The sequence below is a fragment of the Oncorhynchus gorbuscha genome, linkage group LG16 (genome assembly GCF_021184085.1).
Source record: "Oncorhynchus gorbuscha isolate QuinsamMale2020 ecotype Even-year linkage group LG16, OgorEven_v1.0, whole genome shotgun sequence".
Taxonomy (NCBI): Eukaryota; Metazoa; Chordata; class Actinopteri; order Salmoniformes; family Salmonidae; genus Oncorhynchus; species Oncorhynchus gorbuscha.
The window spans coordinates 88,167,693-88,191,617 of record NC_060188.1 but is presented as its reverse complement, the minus strand read 5'-3'; the positions used below and the strand labels follow the sequence as shown (position 1 = coordinate 88,191,617).

The following is a 23,925-nucleotide window of genomic DNA, read 5'->3' as shown; positions in this document are numbered from 1 at the left end:
TAACGGTGGACGATATGAAGACATCTGTACTGCTGATATGGATCTGGAGGGGCTAACGGTGGACGATATGACCATATCTGTACAACACCGATACCGACTATTGGAGGACCAAAAAAAGTCCTATACCGATTAATCGTCCGATTACTCCTGAACAGGTAACCAAATGGTTACCCGGACTGACCCCTCTGTTACTCTGCTGCTACTCTCTTCTATGCTCTCTCTCTTCTCTGCTTCTTACATGCATAGTCACTTTAACTATACATTCATGTACATACCACCTCAATTGGTCCGACCAACCAGTGCTCCCGCACATTGGCTAACCGGGCTATCTGCAATGTGTCCCACCCCCGCCAACCCCTCTTTTTACGCTACTGCTACTCTGTTCATCATATATGCATAGTCACTTTAACGATACCTACATGTACATACTACCTCAATAAGCCTGACTAACAGTTGTCTGTATATAGCCTTGCTACTCTTTTTTTCAAATGTCTTTTTACTATAGTTTTATTTCTTTACTTACCTACACACACACATTTTTTTTCTCGCACCATTGGTTAGAGCCTGTAAGTAAGCATTTCACTGTAAGGTTTACACCTGTTGTATTCGGCGCACGTGACAAATAAACTTTGATTTGATTTGATTAAAGACAATTACAATAATACTGAATGAACACTTATTTTAACTTGACATAATACATCAATATACTCAATTTAGCCTCAAGTAAATAATGAAACATGTTCAATTTGGTTTAAATAATGCAAAAACAAAGTGTTGGAGAAGAAAGTAAAAGTGCAATATGTGCTATGTAAGAAAGCTAACGTTTAAGTTCCTTGCTCAGAACATCAGAACATATGAAAGCCGGTGGTTCCTTTTAACATGAGTATTCAATATTCCCAGGTAAGAAGTTTTAGGTTGTAGTTATTATAGGAATTATAGGACTATTTCTCTCTATACCATTTGTATTTCATTAACCTTTGACTATTGGATGTTCTTATAGGCACTTTAGTATTGCATCGTTACCCATCACTCCACAAAAGCCGTGGCCCTTGCTGAGCAAGGGGAACAACTACTCCAAGGCTCAAGAGCGAGTGACGTCACCGATTGAAACGCTATTAGCGCGCACCCCGCAAACTAGCTAGCCATTTCACATCGGTTACACCAGCCTAATCTCAGGAGTTAATAGGATTGAAGTCATACACAGCTTGAAACATTGGGAAGAGCTGCTGGCAAAACGCACAAAAGTGCTGTTTGAATGAATGCGTATGAGCCTGCTGCTGCCTACCATCGCTCAGTCAGACTGCTCTATCAAATATCAAATCATAGACTTAATTATAGCATAATAACACACAGAAACACCTTTGGTCATAAATATGGTCAAATCCGGAAAATATCGTTTTGAAAACAAAACGTTTATTCTTTCAGTGAAATACGGAACCGTTCCGTATTTTATCTAACGGGTGGCATCCCTAAGTCTAAATATTGCTGTTACATTGTACAACCTTCAATGTTATGTCATGATTACGTAAAATTCTAGAAAATTAGTTCGCAACGAGCCAGGCGGCCCAAACGGTTGCATATACCCTGACTCTACGTGCAATGAACCAAGAGAAGTGACACAATTTCACCTGGTTAATATTGCCTGCGAACATGGATTTCTTTTAGCTAAATATGCAGGTTTAAAATATATACTTGTGTGCATTGATTTTCAGAAAGGCATTGATGTTTATGGTTCGGTATAGTGGTGCAACGTTTGTGCTTTTTTCGCAAATGCGCTTTTTAAAAATTATCCCCCGTTTGGTGAAGTTGGCTGTCTTTGTTAGGAAGAAATAGTCTTCACACAGTTCGCAACGAGCCAGGCGGCCCAAACTGCTGCATATACCCTGACTCTGTTGCAAGAGAAGTGACACAATTTCCCTAGTTAAAATAAATTCATGTTAGCAGGCAATATTAACTAAATATGCAGGTTTAAAAATATATACCTGTGTATTGATTTTCAGAAAGGCATTGATGTTTATGGTTAGGTACACGTTGGAGCAACGACAGTCCTTTTTCGTGAATGCGCACCGCATCGATTATATGCAACGCAGGACACGCTAGATAACCCCACTAGGGTATGTGGGACGCGAAATTGCAGAGCGCAAAATTCAAATATAGAAATACTCATTGTAAAAATACAGAAAACATACAAGTATTTTACATAGGTTTAAAGATTAACTTCTTGTGAATCCAACCACGGTGTCAGATTTTTAAATGCTTTACGGCGAAAGCATACCCTACGATTATTTGAGAACATAGCCCAGCAGACAAATCATTACAAACAGTAACCAGTCAAGTTGAAGAGTTACACAAGTCAGAAACAGAGATAAAAATGAATCACTTATCTTTGATGATCTTCATATGGTTGCACTCAGAAGACATTCATTTACTCAATAAATGTTCGTTATGTTTGATAAAGTCTCTCTTTATATATCCAAAAACCTCAGTTTTGTTAGCTCGTTTTCTTCAGTAATCCACAGGCTCAAACGCAATCACAATAGGCAGACAAAAAAATCCAAATTGTATCCGTAAAGTTCATAGAAACATGTCAAACGATGTTTATATACAATCCTCAGGTTGTTTTTGCCTAAATAATCAATGTTATTTCAACCGGACAATAACGTCATCAATATAAAAAGGTAAACAAGAAAGGCACTCTCTCGGTCGAGCGCATGAAAAAGCTCTGTGACACTGCAGGGTCCACTCATTCAGACTGCTCTTACTCCCACATTTTTCAGAATACAAGCCTGAAACAATTTCTAAATACTTGACATCTAGTGGAAGGCATAGGAACTGCAATTTGAGTCCTAACCGTTTGAAACTTTCGAGTGTTTTCTATGCAAATCTACCAATTATATGCTGATTGTTTTTTATAAGATAAGTTTAATGCTAGCTAGCAGCTTACCTTGGCTTCTTACTGCATCCGCGTAACAGGCAGGCTCCTCGTGGAGTGGAGAAAGGCAGGTGATTAGAGCGTTGGACTAGTTAACCGTAAGGTTGCAAGAATGAATCCCTGAGCTGACGAGGTAAAAATCTGTCGTTCTGCCCCTGAACAAGGCAGTTAACCCACTGTTCCTAGGCCGTCATTGAAAATAAGAATGTGTTCTTAACTGACTTGCCTCGTTAAATAAAGGTGTAAAAAAGAAAGGAGAAAAAAAGGCCGAATCTGTGTCCAAAAATACCGATTTCCGATTGTTATGAAAACTTGAAATCTGCCCTAATTAATCGCCCATTCCGATTAATCGGTCGACCTCTAATCTGTACTGTTGATATGTGTCTGAGGTGGACGATACGATAGGAGATGACCTCAACAACAAGTGATGTGTCAGTAAAGCAGAAACAGCAGTAACAGCCTACACACTCACAGCTTCCTTCCACACAATATTGTATTAATGTTTCTGACACCTTGGAAGTGGTTTGTTTACCAGGTCAAGCTACCTACCTACCTACACACCATCTTCCAACCCAGCTCCTTGTCACAGCTCCCTCCCACACAAGTTGTATCACGTTTCGTACACCAATGGTTTTGTTTACCTATTTGAGCTCCTACTACACCAATGGTTTTGTTGACCTATTTGAGCTCCTACAGTGCCTTCGGAAAGTATTCAGACCCCATTGACTTTTTCTACATTTTGTTACGTGATAGCCTTATTCTAAAATGCAATAAATAAATAAAACTTCCTAATAAACCTACACACTATACCCCATAATGAAAAAGTGAGAAAAAAAGGTTACATTTTTACAAATGCATTAAACATAAAAAACAGAAATACTTTATTTACATAAATATTCAGACCCTTTTCTATGAGACTCGAAATTGAACTCAGGTGCATCCTGTTTCCATTGATCATCCTTGTTTCTACAACTTGATTTGAGTCCACCTGTGGTAAATTCAATTGATTGGAAATTATTTGGAAAGGCAAACACCTGTCTATATAAAGGTCCCACAGTTGACAGTGCATGTCAGAGCAAAGGTTGAAGGAATGAGGTTGGAGGAATTGGCCAAGACAGGATTGTGTCAAGGCACAGATCTGGGAAAGGTTACCAAAACATGTCTGCAGCATTGAAGGTCCCCAAGAACACAGTGGGCTCTATCATTCTTAAATTGAAGAAGTTTGGAACCACCAAGACTCTTCCTAAAGCTGACTGCCCGGCCAAACTGAGCAATCGAGGGAGAAGGGCCTTGGGGAGGGAGGTGACCAAGAACCCAATGGTCACTGACAGAGCTCAAGAGTTCCTCTGTGGAGATGGGAAAACCTTCCAGAAGGACAACCATCTCTGCAGCACCAATCAGGCCTTTATGGTAGTGACCAGACGGAAGCCACTCCTCAGTAAAAGGCACCACCACCCGCTTGGAGATTGCCATTTTCTCTCCTTCTCCAGAGCGTTCAGGACCTCAGACTGGAGCAAAGGTTCACCTTCCAAGAAGACTTGATGTTGGAATCGCTGCCAAAAGGTACTTCAACAAAGTACTGAGTAAAGATCTGAATACTTATGTGATATCAGTTTTTTATTTCTAATAACTTAGCAGAAATGTCAAAAAACTGTTTTTGTTTGTCATTATGGGGTATTGATTAGGGGGGGGGGGGCGATTTAATACATTTTAGAATAAGGCTATAACCTAACAAAATGTGGAAAAAGCCAATGGGTCTGAATTCTAGGCACTGTAAATCTTTGGTAAATGCTGAATTTCTACAAACTATTTACACACAAATTATTTCTGCCATGATTGATACATGAGGCACAAAAAGGGTCCGAGGGGAATTTCATAAACCCCAGCATCCAGGAAAAACAACCGTTTCTGACTGGAAACATGAAAGGGAGGTAGGGGTGAGCAAACAGGGACAGAATATGTGTGTGTGTGTGTCTACGTTTGAGGGTAACAGAACAGACAGTGACACATTGTGCTTACATGTTTCCAGTCTTAAGTTTTATTTGCAGAAGAGTAAACGAATTAAGACATGGTGACGGAGGCCCAGCAGCTTATAGACCAGACACTGTGAGGCTGGCAGCCGTGATGATAAACCAACGATAGGAGAAATATGCAGAGCATACCACGCCGTGCCATCCCAATTAAATAATAATTAAACATCCTTCTGATAATGACACACACACAGTACACTCAGACACACACAAGATGTACACAGACGTGTTCACACAGTCACACACACACACACACGTACGTACGGGCCCCCAGACCTCATGTCCTGTATATATGCACTGTGGAGCCATAGGCAGTATAGGTTGGTTTGGTCTCCTCTCAACTATGACAACAGGGGCTGCTATTCACAGCCAGACCATCACTGAATTCATTTCTATGTGTCCATGGAAATAGACAATTCAACCGAGAGCATAATGACTATATTCTCTATACATACTGTATAGTCCGAGTCTTGGCAGCAGTACTTCATCTACACTCATCATTTCTGGTCGTAATCTACTCTGGATTCTGTCATTTTATTTTATTTATTAACCTACTTCTAAAACCAGATTTAATCTAGCTTCAGATGTGGAACAAATCATGAGACCATAGGCTCACTGGTAAAATGCACGAGGGGGTACTTCAGGGGTACTCCGGACAGAGCAATATTCAGTTGGTCATACAGGTACACACACACACACACACACACACACACACACACACACACACACACACACACACACACACACACACACACACACACACACACACACACACACACACACACACACACAGCGCCACTTCCTGTGCCTCTACATTGTCAGCTGCTTTGTTCTGGACAGGAAGTTAGACAGGTGGCACTATGGTGCCGTGGGGCCAGTCTGGCGCGGACTGACACACACACACTGTGGGGCAAAACTGGCACAGTGACACGTGAACACACAGACAGGTCTGTATATCCCTAATGACACCCTAAACCCTAAGTAGTGCTCTATGTAGAGAATAGGGTACCATTTGGAACGCGGAAAACGCTGACGGGGAGACGGGCCTCGGCATGACTAAGTTCTGCTCCACTTCCTCAGGACAACCGTGAACTGTCAGACCAGGCACTACTCAACTAATAACCAGGATTAAATGTTTCCTCTTCCTTTCACACTCCCTTTTCAGACCTTTTCTCTGAGGAAAACATGCTAAGTGACATCCAGGATGAAGGACGTGATAGGAGGTAGTTTCGCGAGCCAACGCTAACAAGCTTTAGCACAATGACTGGATGTCTATGGTAACAGCTAGCATGCTTCAAACAAAGAGACATTCAAATGGTATCCACGAGTTCATCTGACTCTGGGAAAATATGTATCTACCCCTGGGATTTGGCCAGTTTAAAAATGGTGCTTCAGATCAAGGACCTGGCTTGCCAACCCTCCTTCCTGATGCAGCAGAAATCAAATAAATGATTCACCTCTTCAATAAACAAGGATTAAAACAGGTACGTTTGTAACATACATTCCTGTAGAAATAGTTCTCAATAGCATTACAATGTGCACTTTGTAAGGCAAACAAATACACAAAATACATTATTTGAATGCGTAAATGACCCAGTTAAATCTCCGGCATCCCAACCAAACTCTAACGTGCATCATTTTCTCTTTAGAGGCGACATTGGCAGCACCGAAAGACATGGCATTATACACAACATATTCAATAAATAAATGTGTATTTTCTAAACCAATAAACCATTTGTTCCAAAATCTGGTTATTTAAAATGTGAAAATCACAATACAGGCACAGACTGACACCAGCTCTGTGACCAGTACAGATGAACTACAACAAACAGGATGTTCAATTACTACTGCAAGTCTGCCATCACGAACGACCGCGACTCAAAAAAATAAAAAAGAACCGACAGGATGAAAGCCACTGTACATGAATTCAGCCCAGCCGTTTTCACTGCTGCTAGTAAGAGCTTGTATAGTTTTCATGGCAACAAAGGGTGAATCCCAAATGGAACCCTATTTAGTACACGACTTTGGACCAGTGCAATTATGTTTTTATTTAACCTTTATTAAACTAGGCAAGTCAGTTAAGAACTGATAGAGGAATTCTAAATTCCTATGTGTTTTGTAGCCAAAACCAAATTCGCACTCATTTCTAATTCATTAATGATTTGTAAGTTCATTAATTATACATGAAGTAGATTGAGACCAGTCTTAAAAGCCAAGGTAACAGCATTTAATTCAAGTGAATACTAAAGGCATACACACATTTCCACAGGTTATAAACTGAAAATGACGTCAGCGTTTTCTAAACGTTCTATTTCCCAAGTAGAGGGGCCCTCTAGCTCTCGAGCCTTCGCGTTATCAGCACGAAGTCGAGGTCAGTCAGTATAAATCAGCATTCTTAGACAGTCTGGAGATGGGCCGTTCATACCACCTGGAGATTGTACAAATGTATGAACTAAGGAACAGACCTTCATTGTTACTAAACTCCTGACTGCATTATATACAATTGGGAATGGGAGCAAGAGAGAAAATTCATATGTACAGTACATTATAGCATTTTGGATTAGTCAGTTCTGATTGGAATGTATACATAATTAGTCATTTCAACCATAATTTCCTCTAACAGAACAAATTCTTATTTTCAATGACGGCCTAGGAACAGTGGGTTAACTGCCTGTTCAGGTGCAGAACGACCTTGTCAGCTCGGGGGTTTGAACTTGCAACCTTGCGGTTACCGGCCCGACACCCTAACCACTAGGCTACCTGCCGCCCCTACACTCTAACCACTAGGCTACCTGCCGCCTCTTCACTCTAACCACTAGGCTACCTGCCGCCCCTACACTCTAACCACTAGGCTACCTGCCGCCTCTTCACTCTAACCACTAGGCTACCTGCCGCCCCTACACTCTAACCACTAGGCTACCTGCCGCCTCTACACTCTAACCACTAAGCTACCTGCCGCCCCATTACAAACAGGGTACCATTTGGAATGTCCTCTAAGCCAACTGTCTCAGTCAGACGATGTCTGGATGGAATCATCTCAGATTGTCATTTCTCACAGAGCATTGGAACATTAGGAAGCCTACAGTAATACAGTACAAGGGGAGATTACAATGCAGCTGGTTGGATGGTTTCAACAATCTCTTCTTTCCATGGAGACAAATGAGAGGGCTGATATACAACTGGTTTGATGAATAGAGATTCATAGGTCGGCTCCAGCCCTGCCTACAGACATAGTGTGACTGACTGAGGCAGGCTAAGGGACTGGCTGGCAGAGATTTCCTGGGAATGTCCAACTAAAGATCATACAGGCACAGGGCTATGAGTAAGACATCTTTAAGCATGCGCACACACACACACACACACACACACACACACACACACACACACACACACACACACACACACACACACACACACACACACACACACACACACACACACACACACAGTCCTGTGGCGGCATGTGAAACAGGATCATATGATCATGCTGGGGGTAAATGAGTGATGGGAAAATCTGAGGAAAAATGCTTCAAACTGGAAAAAAAGGGAGCCTTAACCAACCTGTCTGCCTGTCTGTCTGTCTGTCTGTCTGTCTGCCTGCCTGCCTGTCTGCATGCCTGCCTGCCTGTCTGCCTGCCTGCCTGCCTGCCTGCCTGCCTGTCTGTCCATCCATCCATCCAGGCCTGCAGGGCATGTTAGCTATGTCTGTCACATTACACAATTTGTTCCAGTGTGGACACACCAGGCAGTTTCCAGCCTGTGCTCCAGTCATCTCAGTAAGGGGAGAGACGACGGTCTGTCCCAGCTGTGGAAGTGACCATCATGACTACAACCAGTCAGCCAAAATCCTATATGGCGTGCGTCTGTCTGTCTGTCTGTCTGTCTGTCTGTCTGTCTGTCTGTCTGTCTGTCTGTCTGTCTGTCTGTCTGTCTGTCTGTCTGTCTGTCTGTCTGTCTGTCTGTCTGTCTGTCTGTCTGTCTGTCTGTCTGTCTGTCTGTCGAGACGAGGCAGTAGCAGACACTGAGGCTCTGGGGGATTACAGAGAGGACAAGGCATAACTCTGACCTCTGATAACAGTCAGACAGTAGTCGCACTTACACACAAAGGGAAACACACACACACACAGTAGTCAGAGACAGAGACTGGCCGGCTTCTGATGGCCCACTGATAGGCGTCTGCCACCAACAAAGAACACTTATCTAAGGGAAACCGCTGACCGCCATCCATTCAGACTCAGTCTCTCTCCCTCCATGTCCATAAAGGGCCCCTCTTCCTCTGTTTTTGTTTGACCATGGGCTCTTCTCGTTTTCCATTCAGACAGCCGGTCACTCACTCACTCTGCCTCTCTCAATTCAATGTTCAATGGGCTTTACTGGCATGGTAACATACAATACTCTGAGTGAAGAAAACATTAAGACAGGAAATGGCTGTTTTCTTCTCCCATAACGTATTTTTCATCCAAGATGTCCATGAAATCGTCATATTTTCCTGACGTGGTGCATTATTTTCCCCATGACAGACTGACCAGGTGAATCCTTGTCGACATCCACTTCAAATCCATGTTGAATGTCTTGTCCTGTATGCTGTCTGTCTATTGCAGTTCATCTGTACCAGTCACAGAGCTGGTGACAGGTTAAAGAAGGATTTTTAAGCCTTGAGACAATTGAGAATGTGTGCCATTCAGAGGGTGAATGGGCAAGACAACATATTTAAGTGCCTTTGAACGGGATACGGGATATGGCAGGGGCACCAGTTTGTGTCAAGAACTGCAACGCTGCTGGGTTTTTCACGCTCAACAGTTTCCAGTGTGTATCAAGACTTGTCCACCACCCAAAGGACATCTATAGCCAACTGGACACAACTGTGGGAAGCGTTGGAGTCAACATGGGCAAGAATCCCTGTGGAACGCTTTCGCCACCTTGTACAGTGCATGACCCGACGAACAGAGGCTGTTCTGCTGTTCTGAGGCCAAATTTGTAACATTAACCAATATTTTAAAATGGATTAAATAGCGTTATTTACACATCTACACACAATAAAACATAATGATGAAGCAAAAACAGATTTTTAGAAATGTATAAAACAAATAAAACATGGAAATATCACATTTACACTCAGACCCTTTACTCAGTACTTTGTTGAAGCACCACTGGCAGTGATTACAGCCTAGAGTCTTCTTGGGTATGATGCTACGAACTTGGTACACCTGTACTTGGAGAGTTATTTTACGCAGATCCTCTCAAGCTCTGTCAGGTTGAGTGGGGAGTGTCGCTGCAAAGCTATTTTCAGGTCTCTCCAGGGATGATTGATCAGGTTCAAGTCTGGGCTCTGGCTGGGCCACTCAATGACATTCAGAGACTTTTACCGAAGCCCCTCCTGCGTTGTCTTAGCTGTGTGCTTTGGGTCGTTATCCTGGCTGTGCGCTTGGGGTCGTTGTCCTGTTGGAAGATGAACCTTCATCCCAGTCTGAGGTCCTGAGCGCTCTGGAGCAGGTTTTCATCAAGGATCTCTCTGTACTTTGCTCTGTTCATCTTTGCCTCGATACTGAACTCTGGAGCTCTGTCAGAGTGACCATCGGGTTCTTGGTCACCTCCCTCCCCAAGGCCCTTCTCCCCTGAATGCTCAGTTTGGCCGAGCGGCCAGCTCTAGGAAGAGTCTTGGTGGTTCCAAACTGCTTCCATTTAATGATGGAGGCCACTGTGTTCTTGCGGACCTTCAATGCTGCAGAGATGTTTTGGTACCCTTCCCCAGATCCGTGCCTCAACACAACCCTCTCTCGGAGCTCTACGGACAATTCCTTCCACCTTTGCTCTGACATGCACTGTCAACTGTGGGACCTTTTATAGACAGGTATGTTCCAAATCATGTCCAATCAATGGAATTTACCACAGGTGGACTCCAATCAAGTTGTAGAAACATCTCAAGGATGATCAATGGAAACAGGATGCTCCTGAACTCTATTTCAAGTCTCATAGCAAAGGGTCTAAATACTTATGTTATTAAGGTATCTGCTTCTATCTGCAGATGCCTTAATAACATAAGTATATATAAGTAGATATATAAATACATTTGCTAACATTCCTAAAAACCTGTTTCTGCTTTGTCATCATGGGGAATTGTGTGTAGATTGCTGAGGATGTGTTTTATTTAATCCATTTTAGAATTAGGCTGTAACGTAACATGGTACTGAGCAGCCCGGCTAGTAGTGACTATTTCACAGTCTGATGGCCTGGAGATAGAAGCTGTTTTTCAATCATTTAGTGCCAGCTTTGATGCACCTGTGCTGTCTCCGCCTTCTACATGGTAGGAGGCCGTGGCCCCAGGTGGCAGAGGTTCTTGATCATCGTCTAGGCCTTCCTGTAACACTGTAGATGTACTGGAGGGACTGTGCACCACCCTCTGGAGAGCTCTTCACCCTCATCCATGTGGATGGGGCGTGCTCCCCCCCTTTAGGCTGTCTCGTGGCAATCAGACCTACCACTGTTGGGTTGTATTTACAATGGTGTTTGTTCTTCACAGGTAGTCCCTTGTGGCAACAGGTCACCAATATTGCAGCTGTGATGGCACACTGTGGTATTTCACCTAATAGATATGTAAGATTATCAAAATTGGAATTGATGACCAATTCTTTCTGTAATATGAGGGAAATTTGTCTCTTATATGGTCATACATTAGGCAGGAGATTAGGAAGTGCAGCTCAGCTTCCATCACATTTTGTGGGCAGTGTGTACATAGACTGTCTTCTCTTGAGAGCCAGGTCTGCCTGCGGCAGCCTCTCTCAGTAGCCAGGCTATGCTCACTGAGTCTGTACACAACAGTTCCCCCTCGTTCTGCTGTTTGATTGACTCATGGTTGTATCTCATCTCTTTCTCCAGAAATTGGTTTCATCCCTCTCTTCTCCTATAGAAGCCCCCTGTCAGGCCCCGTGTCAGGCCCCATATCAGGCTGAGAGATAAAAGACCATCACTACATTTACATCAATCCCCTCCAGTTTGCTGTTTTTATTTTATTTTAAATGTCCTTCTGAAATAGGATCTTTCATGTACACAAAGCGCATGGGCCTAGGAAGAATTCAACAGTTCTAAAAAATAACAGGAAACATTTGAAAATAAAGCACCAGACCAGGCAAATATCACAATTTCATGATCATGGACATCTTGGATGAAAAATACATTATGGGAGAAGAAAACAGCCATTCCCTGTCTCTTTCACTCACTATCTAATGTCTCTCTTCTCCCTCCCTCAGTCCCTCCCTCAGCCCCTCCCTACCTCCCACAGAGATCTGAGTAGCGGTCCCATCTCGTCTGATGAGGAACGTTCCAACTGGCCCCTCCCTCAGTCCCTCCCTCAGTCCCGCCCACAGAGATCTGAGTAGCGGTCCCATCTCGTCTGATGAGGAACGTTCCAACTGGCCCCTCCCTCAGTCCCGCCCACAGAGATCTGAGTAGCGGTCCCATCTCGTCTGATGAGGAACGTTCCAACTGGCCCCTCCCTCAGTCCCGCCCACAGAGATCTGAGTAGCTGTCCCATCTCGTCGGATGAGGAACGTTCCAACTGGCCCCTCCCTCAGCCCCGCCCACAGAGCTCTGAGTAGCGGTCCCATCTCATCTGATGAGGAACGTTCCAACTGGCCCCTCCCTCAGCCCCACCCACAGAGCTCTGAGTAGCAGTCCCATCTCGTATGATGAGGAACGTTCCAACTGGCCCCTCCCTCAGCCCCGCCCACAGAGCTCTAAGTAGCGGTCCCATCTCGTATGATGAAGAACGTTCCAACTGGCCCCTCCCTCAGCCCCGCCCACAGAGCTCTAAGTAGCGGTCCCATCTCGTATGATGAAGAACGTTCCAACTGGCCCCCTCCTTTCTGAAAGCCTTTCCTTCATGCTCCTTCGCTAGATTTCCCTGGCGCAGGAGTGTGTATGTGTGTGTGCGTAGCCAGGAAGAGCAGGAGGCGCAGGGGAGGCAGGAGAGCACAACATGCCAATACAAACCGTCTGATCCGAGGCCAAATCAGACCCTTAATAATAACCACAACACTGTTAACAGCCCAGTCCCCTGTGGTACCACCAACACACCCCTTCTCATTGTCCAGGGGACTATAGGCTGTCCTCTGCAGGACAAATACCATTCATTCTTCCGCTTGGCTGTCAGACAGAACAGGCTCGTTGTCCTACATAAAGACATCAGTGTGAGTAGTGTACTCAAGTCCTGATTTACAACCAGGGTGCATTGTAGACTGTGGTTAACTGCAGCCATGGCATGTAGGCAGACAGTAAAGGGATTTAGCTCGCTAGCTGCCATTCTAGAATGAGAGAGGACGTGGAAGAATCCTAAACAAAGCAAAGTAAAGAAGATACTAGCACAGTCAGGCACCTGTCCAGTCTGGCCAATGCTACAGTGTTGTCTGTCTATTTCTATCTATCTGTGAGCACACAGCCCTCCTTGGTCCTGTGAACGGGAGAAATAATGGGGCTCTCTCAATGAGGAGTCCACACACAGACAGACAGACCTGAGGATCCTTCACCGCTGTAAATTAACCAGACAGACTGGTCTGACCTCCTGCTGAACCCGACCCAGCAGCCAATAGTGGTGTGAGAAGAGCCTTGTGTGAAGAGAGACAGACTCGGGTAATGCAGAAGTGGACGATTGGAACGATGGAGAGAGTAAAAAACATCCACAAAACACTACAAAGAAAATGTCAAATACATTTCTTCCTTCTGGCCGGTCTTTCCAATCCATCTATCAATCAAATGTATTTTATAAAGCCCTTTTACATTTACTAAAACCCCAAACAGCAAGCAATGCAGATGTAGAAGCACAGTGGCTAGGAAAACTCCCCAGAAAGGTAGGAACCTAGGAAGAAACCTAGAGGGGAGCCAGGCTCTGAGGGGTGGCCAGTCTTAGAGTACTTGGCCATTAAGGCAAGATTATTATTTGACTCAGCTGGAAGAACAATCACAGTGGTTGTAGAAGGTGCAACAGTACCTCACACCGCCATAATCATTACATACATTGATAAAATATCTAGACAGAGGTCTAACATAACTGTCTTGGTCTGGCAATGAGGAAACAACAGGCAACACAGCGTCTCAAAGCTGCTGAAGAGTGAAATGCATGGATATAAGAGAGCCAGACGGAGAGAGAGAGCCAGACGGAGAGAGAGAGCCAGACGGAGAGAGAGAGCCAGACGGAGAGAGAGAGCCAGACGGAGAGAGAGAGCCAGACGGAGAGAGAGAGCCAGACGGAGAGAGAGAGCCAGACGGAGAGAGAGAGCCAGACGGAGAGAGAGAGCCAGACGGAGAGAGAGAGCCAGAGAGAGCCAGACGGAGAGCCAGACGGAGAGAGAGAGCCAGACGGAGCCAGACGGAGAGAGAGAGCCAGACGGAGAGAGAGAGCCAGACGGAGAGAGAGAGCCAGACGGAGAGAGAGAGCCAGACGGAGAGAGAGCCAGACGGAGAGAGAGCCAGACGGAGAGAGAGCCAGACAGAGGGAAAGAGACGGAGACGGAGAGAGAGAGACAGGGAGAGAGAGTAAAGTCTCTGTGGCGCTGTCCTCTGCCTCCACTACTAATGTCTGAGAGAGTCTGGGCTTACATCAGTACAATTACATTTGAACGTTCAAATGATGTGATGAAAACCAATCTTGTGATTTACCGAGGGAGAGTATGTTGAGACGAGGCAGAGTATACAGTCAGGGAGGTGATGTCTCCCCTTACTGATCAACCCTGTACAGCTACAGTCATAGGTGTCCTCTGAATAACAGAACCTCACTACATGTACAGTGGGGCAAAAAAGTATTTAGTCAGCAACCAATTGTGCTAGTTCTCACACTTAAAAAGATGAGACCGCTAATATTCATCATAGCTACACTTCAACTATGATAGACAATTAAGACAGCCTGCGCGTCCCTGTGCGGGTGCGCGCGCGCGTCCCTGTGCGGGCGCGTATCTGCGTCCCTGTGCGGGTGTGCGTATCTGCGTCCCTGCGCGGGTGTGCGTATCTGCGTCCCTGTGCGGGTGTGCGTATCTGCGTCCCTGTGCGGGTGTGCGTATCTGCGTCCCTGTGCGGGTGTGCGTATCTGCGTCCCTGCGCGGGTGTGCGTATCTGCGTCCCTGTGCGGGTGTGCGTATCTGCGTCCCTGCGCGGGTGTGCGTATCTGCGTCCCTGCGCGGGTGTGCGTATCTGCGTCCCTGTGCGGGTGTGCGTATCTGCGTCCCTGTGCGGGTGTGCGTATCTGCGTCCCTGTGCGGGTGTGCGTATCTGCGTCCCTGTGCGGGTGTGCGTATCTGCGTCCCTGCGCGGGTGTGCGTATCTGCGTCCCTGCGCGGGTGTGCGTATCTGCGTCCCTGCGCGGGTGTGCGTATCTGCGTCCCTGCGCGGGTGTGCGTATCTGCGTCCCTGCGCGGGTGTGCGTATCTGCGTCCCTGCGCGGGTGTGCGTATCTGCGTCCCTGCGCGGGTGTGCGTATCTGCGTCCCTGCGCGGGTGTGCGTATCTGCATCCCTGTGCGGGTGTGCGTATCTGCATCCCTGCGCGGGTGTGCGTATCTGCATCCCTGTGCGGGTGTGCGTATCTGCGTCCTGTGCGGGTGTGCGTATCTGCATCCCTGTGCGGGTGTGCGTATCTGCATCCCTGTGCGGGTGTGCGTATCTGCATCCCTGTGCGCGGGTGTGCGTATCTGCATCCCTGTGCGGGTGTGCGTATCTGCATCCCTGTGCGGGTGTGCGTATCTGCATCCCTGTGCGGGTGTGCGTATCTGCGTCCCTGTGCGGGTGTGCGTATCTGCATCCCTGTGCGGGTGTGCGTATCTGCATCCCTGTGCGGGTGTGCGTATCTGCATCCCTGTGCGGGTGTGCGTATCTGCATCCCTGTGCGGGTGTGCGTATCTGCATCCCTGTGCGGGTGTGTGTATCTGCATCCCTGTGCGGGTGTGTGTATCTGCATCCCTGTGCGGGTGTGTGTATCTGCATCCCTGTGCGGGTGTGTGTATCTGCATCCCTGTGCGGGTGTGTGTATCTGCATCCCTGTGCGGGTGTGTGTATCTGCATCCCTGTGCGGGTGTGTGTATCTGCATCCCTGTGCGGGTGTGTGTATCTGCATCCCTGTGCGGGTGTGTGCTAGACTTGGGTGGTATACCGGTATATTTTGAAATACCAACGTTATGATTTTCAACACCGTCAACAATTACGACAACAAATACTTCCTGGCTCCAGATCCCTGCTGTTTAATAATTGTTGTGTGTGTGCAGCAAACCTTTTGAGATAGCTGTGTAACGTTATGAGCTGGGGTGTCTGTTCTTGCAATCTGTTTGTGTTGTATTGCGCTTGTTAGCATTTAGCTTGTTAGCATTTAGCTAGCGTCCGCTATGGGAATTTGCATATTATTTTAAAAGATTTCAGTTTAGAAAGAAATAGCGTCCCCTTGTGTGCACTGCTGATAACACTGTATAACCCTGTACAGCAACAGGATAACGGTACGAAACCCCAGTGTTCACCTTCTTGTACTTACTTGCTACCCCTGAGGCGAGGCCGTAGAGCAGGCCTCCACCGTCCGACTGCTGATCAAAGATGTGTGTGGCTGGGGGAGGACACTTCTCCTGTCTGATGAAGTTATACAGCAGGGTCTTCACTAACCGACTGGTCAGGGACACACTGGCAGAACAGAGATAGAGAGGAGGAGGTCAGTGACAGAAACTCATCTACAGCACCACACAGAACAGGTCTGATGTTAACCAGCAGGGTCTTCACTAACCGACTGGTCAGGGACATACTGGCAGAACAGAGATAGAGAGGAGGAGGTCAGTGACAGAAACTCATCTACAGCACCACACAGAACAGGTCTGATGTTAACCAGCAGGGTCTTCTCTAACCGACTGGTCAGGGACACACTGGCAGTACAGAGATAGAGAGGAGGAGGTCAGTGACAGAAACTCATCTACAGCACCACACAGAACAGGTCTGAGCAGGGTCTTCACTTTTTAATTTTATTATTCCTTTATTTAACTAGGCAAGTCAGTTTTAAGAACAAATTCTTATTTTCAATGACGGCCTAGGAACAGTGGGTTAACTGCCTGTTCAGGGGCAGTACGACAGATCTACAGCAACCTTCCGGTTACTAGTCCAACGCTCTAACCACGAGGCTACCCTGCCACTAACTGACTGGTCAGGGACAAGAGGACTACAGTCTGTAACACCAAGTCAGACACAGCACCAGAAAACAGACCTGCTGCCAGTGGATGAACAGGACTTTAACCATGAATGGTTGTCATCATAGGTCATCGTGTGTTGTAACAGTTTCCTAAAAGCACATATCTGAAGAAACAGGGGTTGTTTACCTTTTCCATTTATTTCCTGTCAGTGAACCAGAGGAGAGTTGGTCTCATAATCCCAAGACCGATGTTGAAATAATGAAATATGTTAAAGGACTCGGGAGACAGGATGACTGGCCTTTCTGTGTTAATAATAATAATAATAGGTGTTTACTGTTTTTGGATGTTTTTATGGAAAACCAACGTTAAAACATGAAAATAGCTTGGACAGATACGGGAAAACTGCCCAAGAAAAGCACATTTGTTGAGTTTAAAATGTGAGGAGAGAAACACAAACTCTATTGTGAGAGGCTGGTGAGTGAGAGAGAGCCTGGTGTGTAAGTGAGAGGCTAGTGTGTGTGTGAGGCTGGTGTGTGTGAGAGAGGCTGGTGTGTGTGTACAGCTACAGTCATAGGTGTCCTCTCTGAATAACAGCATCTCACTACATATATAACCGTGAGTGTGTGAGAGAGGCTGCTGGCGTGGGCGCGCGTGAGAGAGAGGCTGCTGGCGTGGGCGCGCGTGAGAGAGAGGCTGCTGGCGTGGGCGCGCGTGAGAGAGAGGCTGCTGGCGTGGGCGCGCGTGAGAGAGAGGCTGCTGGCGTGGGCGCGCGTGAGTGAGAGGCTGCTGGCGTGGGCGCGCGTGAGAGAGAGGCTGCTGGCGTGGGCGCGCGTGAGAGAGAGGCTGCTGGCGTGGGCGCGCGTGAGAGAGAGGCTGCTGGCGTGGGCGCGCGTGAGAGAGAGGCTGCTGGCGCGGGCGCGCGTGAGAGAGAGGCTGCTGGCGCGGGCGCGCGTGAGAGAGAGGCTGCTGGCGCGGGCGCGCGTGAGAGAGAGGCTGCTGGCGCGGGCGCGCGTGAGAGAGAGAGGCTGCTGGCGTGGGCGCGCGTGAGAGAGAGGCTGCTGGGCGTGGGCTGGCGCGCGTGAGAGAGAGGCTGCTGGCGTGGGCGCGCGTGAGAGAGAGGCTGCTGGCGTGGCGCGCGCGAGAGAGAGGCTGCTGGCGTGGGCGCGCGTGAGAGAGAGGCTGCTGGCGTGGGCGCGCGTGAGAGAGAGGCTGCTGGCGTGGGCGCGCGTGAGAGAGAGGCTGCTGGCGTGGGCGCGCGTGAGAGAGGCTGCTGGCGTGGGCGCGCGTGAGAGAGAGGCTGCTGGCGTGGGCGCGCGTGAGAGAGAGGCTGCTGGCGTGGGCGCGCGTGAGAGAGAGGCTGCTGGCGTGGGCGCGCGTGAGAGAGAGGCTGCTGGCGTGGGCGCGCGTGAGAGAGAGGCTGCTGCGTGGCGTGCTGGCGCGCGTGAGAGAGAGGCTGCTGGCGTGGGCGCGCGTGAGAGAGAGGCTGCTGGCGCGCGTGGCTGCGCGCGCGTGAGAGAGAGGCTGCTGGCGTGGGCGCGCGTGAGAGAGAGGCTGCTGGCGTGGGCGCGCGTGAGAGAGAGGCTGCTGGCGTGGGCGCGCGTGAGAGAGAGGCTGCTGGCGTGGGCGCGCGTGAGAGAGAGGCTGCTGGCGTGGGCGCGCGCGTGAGAGAGAGGCTGCTGGCGTGGGCGCGCGAGAGAGAGGCTGCTGGCGCGGGCGCGCGCGAGAGAGAGGCTGCTGGCGCGGGCGCGCGCGAGAGAGAGGCTGCTGGCGCGGGCGCGCGCGAGAGAGAGGCTGCTGGCGCGGGCGCGCGCGAGAGAGAGGCTGCTGGCGCGGGCGCGCGCGAGAGAGAGGCTGCTGGCGTGGGCGCGCGTGAGAGAGAGGCTGCTGGCGTGGGCGCGCGTGAGAGAGAGGCTGCTGGCGCGCGTGAGAGAGAGGCTGCTGGCGCGGGCGCGCGTGAGAGAGAGGCTGCTGGCGCGGGCGCGCGTGAGAGAGAGGCTGCTGGCGCGGGCGCGCGTGAGAGAGAGGCTGCTGGCGCGGGCGCGCGTGAGAGAGAGGCTGCTGGCGCGGGCGCGCGTGAGAGAGAGGCTGCTGGCGCGGGCGCGCGTGAGAGAGAGGCTGCTGGCGCGGGCGCGCGTGAGAGAGAGGCTGCTGGCGCGCGTGAGAGAGAGGCTGCTGGCGCGCGTGAGAGAGAGGCTGCTGGCGCGCGTGAGAGAGAGGCTGCTGGCGCGCGTGAGAGAGAGGCTGCTGGCGCGCGTGAGAGAGAGGCTGCGGGCGCGCGTGAGAGAGAGGCTGCGGGCGGCGTGAGAGCGCTGCGGGAGAGAGAGGCTGGCGGTGGGCGCGCGTGAGAGAGAGGCTGGCGGTGGGCGCGCGTGAGAGAGAGGCTGGCGGTGGGCGCGCGTGAGAGAGAGGCTGGCGGGCGCGCGTGAGAGAGAGGCTGCGGCGCGCGTGAGAGAGAGGCTGGCGGGTGGGCGCGCGTGAGAGAGAGGCTGGCGGTGGGCGCGCGTGAGAGAGAGGCTGCGGGGCGGTGGGCGCGCGTGCGGGCGCGCGTGAGAGGCTGGCGGTGGGCGCGCGTGAGAGAGAGGCTGGCGGTGGGCGCGCGTGAGAGAGAGGCTGGCGGTGGGCGCGCGTGAGAGAGAGGCTGCGCGGTGAAGGCTGCTGGGCGCGCGTGAGAGAGAGCTGCTGGCGCGCGTGGCGGTGGGCGCGCGTGAGAGAGAGGCTGGCGGTGGGCGCGCGTGAGAGAGAGGCTGGCGGTGGGCGCGCGTGAGAGAGAGGCTGGCGGTGGGCGCGCGTGAGAGAGAGGCTGGCGGTGGGCGCGCGTGAGAGAGAGGCTGGCGGTGGGCGCGCGTGAGAGAGAGGCTGGCGGTGGGCGCGCGTGAGAGAGAGGCTGGCGGTGGGCGCGCGTGAGAGAGAGAGGCTGGCGGTGGGCGCGCGTGAGAGAGAGGCTGGCGGTGGGCGCGCGTGAGAGAGAGGCTGGCGGTGGGCGCGCGTGAGAGAGAGGCTGGCGGTGGGCGCGCGTGAGAGAGAGGCTGGCGGTGGGCGCGCGTGAGAGAGAGGCTGGCGGTGGGCGCGCGTGAGAGAGAGGCTGGCGGCGGGCGCGCGTGAGAGAGAGCTGCTGGCGGGGCGCGCGTGAGAGAGAGGCTGGCGGTGGGCGCGCGTGAGAGAGAGGCTGGCGTGGGCGCGCGTGAGAGAGAGGCTGGCGTGGGCGCGCGTGAGAGAGAGGCTGGCGTGGGCGCGCGTGAGAGAGAGGCTGGCGGTGGGCGCGCGTGAGAGAGAGGCTGGCGGTGGGCGCGCGTGAGAGAGAGGCTGGCGGTGGGCGCGCGTGAGAGAGAGGCTGGCGGTGGGCGCGCGTGAGAGAGAGGCTGGCGGTGGGCGCGCGTGAGAGAGAGGCTGGCGGTGGGCGCGCGTGAGAGAGAGGCTGGTGTGGGCGCGCGTGAGAGAGAGGCTGGTGTGGGCGCGCGTGAGAGAGAGGCTGGTGTGGGCGCGCGTGAGAGAGAGGCTGGTGTGGGCGCGCGTGAGAGAGAGGCTGGTGTGGGCGCGCGTGAGAGAGAGGCTGGTGTGGGTGAGATCGAGGGCGAGACCAATGGACAGCTTAAAGAAACAGCTAGTGTTTTTGTGGGCGTTGTTTTTCATCCGATGCTTCCTGTGTGCCCTGGCCAGTCTCCCACTGGACCCCAGACAGGGTCAGACCGTGTGTGTGTGTGTGTGTTTGTACTACGCTTTGTGAGTGTGTACGTCTCTTTGTGAGTGTGTACGAACACCATGCTCTCGCAACAAAACAACACTCCAGCAGCCAGGCAGGAACACTGTAACCCTGAATCTTTGACACAACACTGACCAGAGCACTACCCCTGCCCGTCCTGTCCCATATCCTTACGCCACAGACACAATCACTATGTGTTCTGCCTCCTCTTGACCTCTGGTTACACTCTACCAGACGGGTTTGGGCCAGACCAACCCAAATGGCACCCTGTTGTCTATGTAGTGCACTACTTTTGACCAGAACTCCACAATGAGCCCTGGTCAAAAGCAGTGCACTAAGTAGTATCATTTGGGACGTACCCCTCTGGAACCACCAGGGAGATAACTGGCTCTCTGCTTAGTGCCCGAGACAGACAGACATCTTAGCTGGGCCACTTTTCACAGAAAGTGAGAGCTGAGAACATGGTACTCGGGGAACCTTGAATCTGAAACAAATTTCCAAAGACTCATGAAGACTTGCTAAAGTGCCTTAGTTCACGTGATTGTGTTATTCTGTGTTATTCTGGATATTCCCGTGCCAAGAATTACTTTTAGATCATGTGATTGGGTCATTGTGTCAAGTAAGAGTAAATGGGGATGTATTTGAGACTATAGCCACACCCCCATGTGTGTTGAGGTATGTAGCAGACCTGGGTTGAAATTGTATTTGATTTCTTTCAAATGTTTCCACAGTCCAATCGTCCCCACACTCCAATCTTTCCTTCATCAGGTACTGGGAAATGAGTCTGTCTCACAGGATCTGAGTGTGTGTGTTGATCCATGACTCTACTCACCATCGTTCCTTCATCAGGTACTGGGAAATGAGTCTGTCTCACAGGATCTGTGTGTGTGTGTTGATCCATGACTCTACTCACCATCGTTCCTTCATCAGGTACTGGTAAATGAGTCCGTCTCTCAGTATCTCCTTGTGGAAGAGCTGGTAGGACAGTAACACCAACATGGTGGTCACAGCCTCAAACAGGATACTGTACGTGATGTCCCTGTGAGAGAGAGAGAAAGAGAGAGAGATAGATAGACTGAGTGAGAGAGAGACAGGCAGAGATAGAACATCTCCAATCTAAAATTAAATCTAGAATCGGCTATAAGCTCTTGTTAGTTGGCCCTCGCTTCATACTCGTCTCCAAACCCACTGGCTCCAGGTCATCTACAAGTCTCTGCTAGGTAAAGCCCCGCCTTATCTCAGCTCACTGGTCACCATAGCAGCACCGACCTGTAGCACGCGCTCCAGCAGGTATATCTCTCTGGTCACCCCCAAAACCAATTATTCCTTTGGCCGCCTCTCCTTCCAGTTCTCTGCTGCCAATGACTGGAACGAACTGCAAAAATCACCTTGTCTAAGGTTCAATTGCAAAATCATCATCATCATCTTACCTCCCTCACTAGCTTTAAGTACCAGCTATCAGAGCAGCTCACAGATCACTGCACCTGTACATAGCTCATCTGTAAATAGCCCATCCAATCTACCTCATCCCCATATGGTATTAACATATGTATTTATCTTGCTCCTTTGCACCCCAGTAGCTCAACTTGCACATTCATCTTCTGCACATCTACCATTCCAGTGTTTAATTGTTTAATTGCCATTTTGTAATTACTTCGCCACCATGGCCTATTTATCGCCTTACCTCTCTTATCCTACCTCATTTGCACATGCTGTATATAGATTTATCTACTGTAATATTGATTGTATGTTTGTTTATTCCATGTGTAACTCTGTGTGTCAAACTGCTTTGCTTTATCTTGGCCAGGTCGCAGTTGCAAATGAGAACTTGTTCTCAACTGACCTACCTGGTTTAATTAAGGTGAAATAAAAATGTAATAAAAAGTGACAGGTAGACAGAATGACAGCGACGAGAGAGACAGACAGGGAAAGAAAACTATTAAAGACTACCAGAACCCAATGGATTCTCCAAATACCTTGAGCGAGTTACAGGACAAAATAAAAACCCTCCAACCCAAAAAGACCTGTGGTGTTGATGGTATCCTTAATGAAATGATCAAATATACAGACAACAAATTTAATTTGGCTATACTAAAACTCTTTAACATCATCCTTAGCTCTGGCATCTTCCCCAGTATTTGGAACCAAGGACTGATCACCCCAATCCACAAAAGTGGAGACAAGTTTGACCCCAATAACTACAGTGGAATATGCGTCAACAGTAACCTTGGGAAAATCCTCTGCACTATCATTAACAGCATACTCGTACATTTCCTCAATGAAAACAATGTACTGAGCAAATGTCAAATTGGCGTTTTACCAAATTACTGTACAACAGACCATGTATTAACCCTACACACCCTAATTGACAACCAAACAAACCAAAACAAAGGCAAAGTCTTCTCATGCTTTGTTGATTTCAAAAAAGCCTTCGACTCAAAGTCTGCAGCACCTGGCCTCGCCCTACTAGAATCCGAAGTCAAATGTCTACTGTTTGCTGATGATCTGGTGCTTCTGTCACCAACCAAGGAGGGCCTACAGCAGCACCTAGATCTTCTGCACAGATTCTGTCAGACCTGGGCCCTGACAGTAAATCTCAGTAAGACCAAAATAATGGTGTTCCAAAAAAAGTCCAGTCGCCAGGACCACAAATACAAATTCCATCTAGACACCGTTGCCTCAGAGCACACAAAAAACTATACATACCTTGGCCTAAACATCAGTGCCACAGGTAACTTCCACAAAGCTGTGAACGATCTGAGAGACAAGGCAAGGAGGGCATTCTACACCATCAAAAGGAACATAAAATTCAACATACCAATTAGGATCTGGCTAAAAATACTTGAATCAGTCATAGAGCCCATTGCCCTTTATTGTTGTGAGGTCTGGGGTTCGCTCACCAACCAAGATTTCACAAAATGGGACAAACACCAAATTGAGACTCTGCATACAGAATTCTGCAAAAATATCCTCTGTCTACAACGTAGAACACCAAATAATGCATGCAGAGCAGAATTAGGCCGATACCCACTAATTATCAAAATCCAGAAAAGAGCCGTTAAATTCTACAACCACCTAAAAGGAAGCGATTTCCAAACCTTCCATAACAAAGCCATCAT

At 49.1% G+C, this 23,925-nt stretch overlaps 1 protein-coding gene across 4 annotated transcripts in view; it reads right to left on the bottom strand.

The window, feature by feature from the left end:
• Positions 1 to 23,925, bottom strand: part of dym (dymeclin) — a 209,872-nt gene that overhangs the window by 141,888 nt on the left and 44,059 nt on the right. For all 4 annotated transcript variants that reach the window (XM_046305083.1, XM_046305084.1, XM_046305085.1 and 1 more), the window contains exons 7-8: positions 21,720 to 21,845; positions 16,467 to 16,609 (exon numbers count right to left, since the gene is read on the bottom strand). In XM_046305083.1, coding sequence (XP_046161039.1) covers positions 16,467 to 16,609; positions 21,720 to 21,845 — 269 coding nt within the window. The remainder of the gene's footprint in view (positions 1 to 16,466; positions 16,610 to 21,719; positions 21,846 to 23,925) is intronic.